This window comes from Arvicanthis niloticus, chromosome X, assembly GCF_011762505.2.
Source record: "Arvicanthis niloticus isolate mArvNil1 chromosome X, mArvNil1.pat.X, whole genome shotgun sequence".
NCBI classification, from domain to species: Eukaryota; Metazoa; Chordata; class Mammalia; order Rodentia; family Muridae; genus Arvicanthis; species Arvicanthis niloticus.
In genome coordinates, this window is record NC_047679.1 from 129,261,017 (window position 1) to 129,266,847 (window position 5,831).

Genomic DNA, 5,831 nt, shown 5'->3' on the forward strand with positions numbered 1-5,831 from the left:
GCAATAATTTTCATGTCATAATTTAGCACAGATTTGTCAAGAGAAAAATAGAAAATTTGTCTTATTATTTTTGAAATCTTGTATAGATAAACTAGTCCATCATTTATTTTCTTTCCTTGCACCTACAACAAATTGCTCATTTGAAGTTTACAGCCTTTAGTTGTCAGATAGTGGCCTCATTCCTAACCTAGAAGAAATGCTTTCCTTGATAGCAAATTTGTTCCAAGACTACCTTCTTTTCGTAGTTCAATTAGCTGGTGACACATGAAGGTTTACAGAGCTCTATTTGCAGCTTTTATTCTATATGGGCCTTAAGATTACTTGTACCAATATAGTAGTTCTTTAAAATCATTATCAGGAATTATGAAATCATCAATTGCTTATACAGTATTACTACATGAAAGTATATCTTCATATTGATTCTGTAGGAGATCTGCCCAACAGAGTAGGTAAATACCCAGAAAATCATTAAGCTATGTAATAGTTGCAGGAAATGCATACCAGCAGTGAGAAGTAATTCTGGGAGAAAGTCTCTGAGGACCTTGCATCTCAGAGAGCAGTTTCACAGCTATGTAACATGGTGGGGGCCATCTCCAGAAAACTCACTTGCTTGTCATAGCTTTCTTAGATGGCTTCTGAGAGGTTGAATAATCAAACAGAGGTTCACATCATAAGAAGTTTAATTCTGGGATCTCAATTTGAGTACATTATATGACATATTCATGAAAATGCTTACAAAGTAGCCTGTGGTATAATACAGTATTTTTCTTAATCTTTAATCTATGTCCTCAGCCCTACAATGTTCACAATTTTCCTTCTATTGACAAGACATATTAACTTAATCATATGATTTCCACAACATAATGCAATATGGGCAAATTAACAGCATGCTAATTTCATCCCCAGCCCCAAGAGGCATCACAACTATCTCACTCACATTTTTGCTATAATTACAAAAGAATAGATATACAGATTACCTTCTTTTCCCAGAATAAGAAACTCATGGTGGCATGGGCATTCTAGCTATGTGATGTTTTATAAAATAAGTGTATGGTAATTTATTTATACATTGCTCTAAAGGGCATTTAGGACCTTTATTCAAATTTTTACAAGACTAAAGAGTACTTTAACAAGGATTTTGCATGTACATAGGCAAGCATTTCTGTGCTATAGATTCATCAAGGTGGAATGATGATATAAGATAACATAGTTTACCTGCTATTTTCCTGGAATTAATGACTAAAGTTTACAGCCATGAAAAAGCTTCATGATATCCTCCATTATAAGGGATCAGAGAAATTCATTTAGCATAAGTCAACTCTCTGCACCTTCCCTACTAAAACAGCAGAGGTGCTAGAATTAACTTTTGTGAGAAACAGTCTTTGTCACAAGGTTCTAAATTGAGAAGGATCCAGAGACATGGTAAGTGACAGCTTGTTCCACGTTATATATTTTTAGAACTACCAGGCTTGCAAATATGCCAATCTGTTTTCTAAGCAGCTGATTTGGAAGACATTTGTCATTTGGGGACCATGTTCCAAACAAATGGGTAGCCTAAAAATATGGTTTTCATCATTATTTAAATTGTCCCCCTAAAGGCTGTTCAAGATTGTATTCCACCTTGAATGGTATTTTCTTAAACCATCATCAACACTAAATGTTTTCATTTTTGTTAATATAAGTTAAAGTATCATCTATTGTTGCTTAACTGTAAATGTTTGTTCTTTACAGAATTGGGTGTTTGTACCCTTTGACTATTTTTCCAACTGGAATATTTATTATCTATCTTAATTGCATGAGGATTATCCATAAAGACCACCAATAACTCTCTGTCATAAACTTGCAAATTTTGGTCCTCATGTGGAGCTTGCATTTTAATTTTACTTAAGATGCATGTAGCATGAAGCAGTTTTATTCTTATGCCATAAAATTCTTGTTCTTGTGTGATTTCAATTATTCAAAAGCTTTGCAAGTCTTTTCCCATTTCTAAAGTGACAGAGATGTGAAGTTACCAGAAAAACTAAAACTATCATCTAAGTTACCATAAACTAAAAACATGCAGTGTGCTAGAGACATTAGGATTTGACTCCACACTTTACTCTACTGAGAACAGCTTTCACATCCTTATTTCTTAGGGTATAAATGAGTGGATTTAGCATTGGGGTCACTGCTGCATAAAATATTGAGACAATTTTGTCCCCAGTGTGGGATATTTTGCTCTGTGGTCTCATATAAATATATATTAGTGTCCCAAAGTAGATAGTAACCACAATTAAGTGAGAGACACATGTAGAAAAGGCTTTAAGCCTGGCCTTAGTTGGATGGATTCTTAAAACAGCCTTGAGGATACAAAGGTAAGAGATAAGAATGAAAATTAAAGGTACTGGCATTGAAATGACAGCACAAGCTATCATCATAATCTGTAAAGAAATGGTATTAGAACAGAGCAATTTGAAGATGGCTTGAACCTCACAGGAGAAATGATTGATTACATTATTCCCACAGAAACTGATGGGAAAGAGTAGAATGGGCAGAGCAGTGAGAAGGAGGGCTGGTATCCAGGCAAGCAAAGCCATGAAAATACATACTCGAGAAGACATAACCAGGTTATACCTGAGTGGATTTGAAATAGCTACAAGTCTGTCATAAGCCATAATGGCAAGCAGAAAGCATTCAGCTAGTGCTAAGAAAGCCCTGAAAGCAAGCTGGGTAAAACAGGAGCTGTATGAGATAGTGGAGAAGTTATACAGTGAATTCACCATGATCAGGGGTACAACACTGGTGGAAAATAGAAGATCCAGTAAAGACAAATTACCAAGAAAGAAATACATTGGCGTGTGCAGTTGAGAGTTGCCTCCTACTATGAAAATAATCAAACTGTTTCCTGCCAAAGTAATTATATAGAGAAACATCAGTGTCCAAAAGACAACACTCTGGGATGTGGGATGCCTAGACAGCCCCACAAGAATGAATTCAGTCACTTTGGTATGGTTTCTGATTTCCTGGTAATTCATTTTCTTCATCCACAGCTACAGAAGGTGACAGAAAACAGAAGAATCACCTCTTTGTCAATGCAATATTACCATGTTGGTTAAAGCAAGCAACCATTGACACAAGTTTATCTCTAAAGTTTTAAGCCACTAAACTGACAGAAGTTTCATTCACACACCCCAATCCTTGATAGAAAAATAAAAAGACAATCCCCTAGTAAAAATGATCAAGACTCTCAGACTTCTGTAAAGATAAGTATTTAAGGAAGAAATAACAGATGATCCATTGAGCCTTCTGGACAACAAGCTTCCCATGAGCTTCCAATTCAAGCTAAATGAAGCCTGAACACAAATGGAAATCAATTATTCAATCACCCAGGCACAAAAAAATTTACTATGACAGCATAGGATAGAGAAAAGACAAAGGAAAAATGGAAGATTGGTAAGATTATTTAGGGGAAGAACTAATTGAAGGCCTGTCATGCTGGATGTCTCTACTCCCTTCAGGGTGCCTATATGTGAGAAAGTAGATGGTTCTGATGAACTGGGAAAAAACACAATTTGGGTCTTGTTACAAATAGTCTTTCAGCCTGACAAAAATAGGCTAACCTTCATTGCATCAAAATGATGAGATTTGAGATTTTGATCATTTCCAGCTTTTATCCTGAAGCAACAATGACAGAATAAATAGATATAAACAGCTTTTCATATACCTAATAATTTGGGAGTTTCAAAATAAGAATGAATAAGAAAAGTATTACTCACTTCAGTCCTAGAGAAATGAACCTGCCTTTCACTTTATCTTTGCCCCAAAGTCTTAGAACAGTTTTGTCAAGAAAAGGGGTCCTCTTTGCCACATCATGACTGATGAGTCAAATCTCTGTCATATAAGTGCTCACATTTCTCCAACTGCTTCCCACCTTGTGACTCGGATACTCCGAGTAGTGATAGTCCTGGAAAAAGGGTCCAGGATGTAGAAAATGATCTGAACAAAGCAGGGGTGCACAGTGGATGTAGAGAAGAGGTGACTTTCCTGTAACACATTCCAGGAAGTAATTGTCATATCCACTTGCAGTGCTCCATATCATAGAACTGACGATTGAGATGACTGAGGCTAATATGGGCTAAATCCTCAAAGATCTGCCAAAGCTTCTGCTTCTAGAATAGTAGATTTCAAATATCTTTATTTATCTCCCTTCTGAAAAATTTTGGAAACCTGTTCACACATAAGCATTGAAAGTTGTTATTTGAATTTAAGTTTAGTTGAAAAGATATAATTTCTTGCTCACTGCAAGTACTTATAAGACTACCTCTGGATTAATATTCTTCAGAAAATACTGGGTACAGCTGATTTTAAACAGCACTAAGACCATCCCATCTGCCAAAGATCACTGACAGAAATGTTGCATGGTGGCCTCCTGATAAAAATGTTGCTGCTGTCTTCAACCCAGAACACATCAGTCATTTTGGAAGGTGGCTATTTCTTTTTGTCATCTCCAATCTCACACAGGGCTTTTTCTTCTTGTAAAATCACAATATGCTTTCCCAAACTCAACAATGTTTTACACAGCTGTGAAGTCTTCACATACCTGAAATATGAACTTGCAGTTCTCCTGGAAGATAATTGTTGTTTATAAAGGTAGTATAGTAGAAAATGAACATGGAGATACAGATAAGGATTTCTTTCCCATGAGGCATAGGCTAAATTTCACCCTTTTCATAACTATTAACATTTCCCAACGAGTTGGCCTCAAGATCCTGAGATCCACCTGGGACAGGCACAAGGGACATCTCTCTCTAAACAAAATTTTGCTAAAACCTTCAGGGCCCTGGACTATGGAAATAATGGAAATAAAATTGTCTGAATTCAAGTTACCCTATATCCTTCCCACCTGTGAGCCTCATTGTTTACAGTCGGGGCTACAGTGGAACCATATCAGGTATATGAAAGGTCATTTGTCTTGGTAAAATTGATCAACAATATCTGACAAATATCCAGCTAGACTTACTTTAAAAAGAAAGACTTTCTAGTCTTAGGACACAAAGTATACTGCAACGAAATCATGACTTTGCCACATGCAATTGAGTTTAGGAGGAGGGATCTGGTCTAGCAGTTAATACTGTTGACCTTATTAGGCAAAGCAATATTTAGGTGATAAAAATCCTGGCAAAAGAGCCTTAGGAGAAGCAATTACAAGTGTATGTCAACTATAATCCTGAATTATGAGTAGACTGTTTGTGAATATATGGTAGTAAATGTGCTCCCTCGTTGAGTAAAGAGAAGGACCCTCTCGGCCAAAGAACTACAAGGTCATACAGCACCCTCAAAGTCTAGGACATGGGATTTCTGCACTTGGAATCTGTGCTGCCTAGCCTTATGTTGACTTGACTCACAGACTAGAGGTATCTAAAAGGAGGGAACCTTCAGAAAATGCCTCCACAAGATCTGGACTGTAAGGTGTTTTCTTAATTAGTGATTCATGTGGGTGGGCCATCCTTGGGCTGGCGGTTCTGGGTTCTCTAAGAAACTAGGCTGAGCAAGCAATAGGGAGCAAGCCACTAAAAAGCACCCCCCATAGCCTCTGCATCAGCTCTTGCCTTCAGGTTTCTGCCCTGTATGAGTTCCTGTCCTGATGTCCTTTGATGATAAGTAATGATATGAAATTATAAGCAAAATAAACTCTTTCCTCTCCAACTTGCTTTTTGATCATGGTGTTTTGTTGCAGCAGTAGTAACCCATCTAACAAAGATATACTCAGAAATAAGCACCTAAGAATTTAATAATTTCAAACCCAGATAACTAGATGCCAGTGTAAGAATACAATCAACAATAGCCAGGGC

The 5,831-nt window shown here is 36.9% G+C and overlaps 1 protein-coding gene across 1 annotated transcript; it reads right to left on the reverse strand.

Annotated features, from left to right (window-relative positions):
- Window positions 1-662: 662 nt before the first annotated feature.
- Window positions 663-4,662, reverse strand: LOC117694099 (olfactory receptor 13H1-like). Its single transcript, XM_076918371.1, has 2 exons — window positions 3,756-4,662; window positions 663-3,029 (listed from the first exon to the last, which is right to left on the reverse strand). Exon 2 carries the CDS (start codon window positions 3,021-3,023, stop codon window positions 2,076-2,078), a length of 948 nt encoding a protein of 315 aa, XP_076774486.1. The 5' UTR covers window positions 3,024-3,029; window positions 3,756-4,662; the 3' UTR covers window positions 663-2,075.
- Window positions 4,663-5,831: the final 1,169 nt, after the last annotated feature.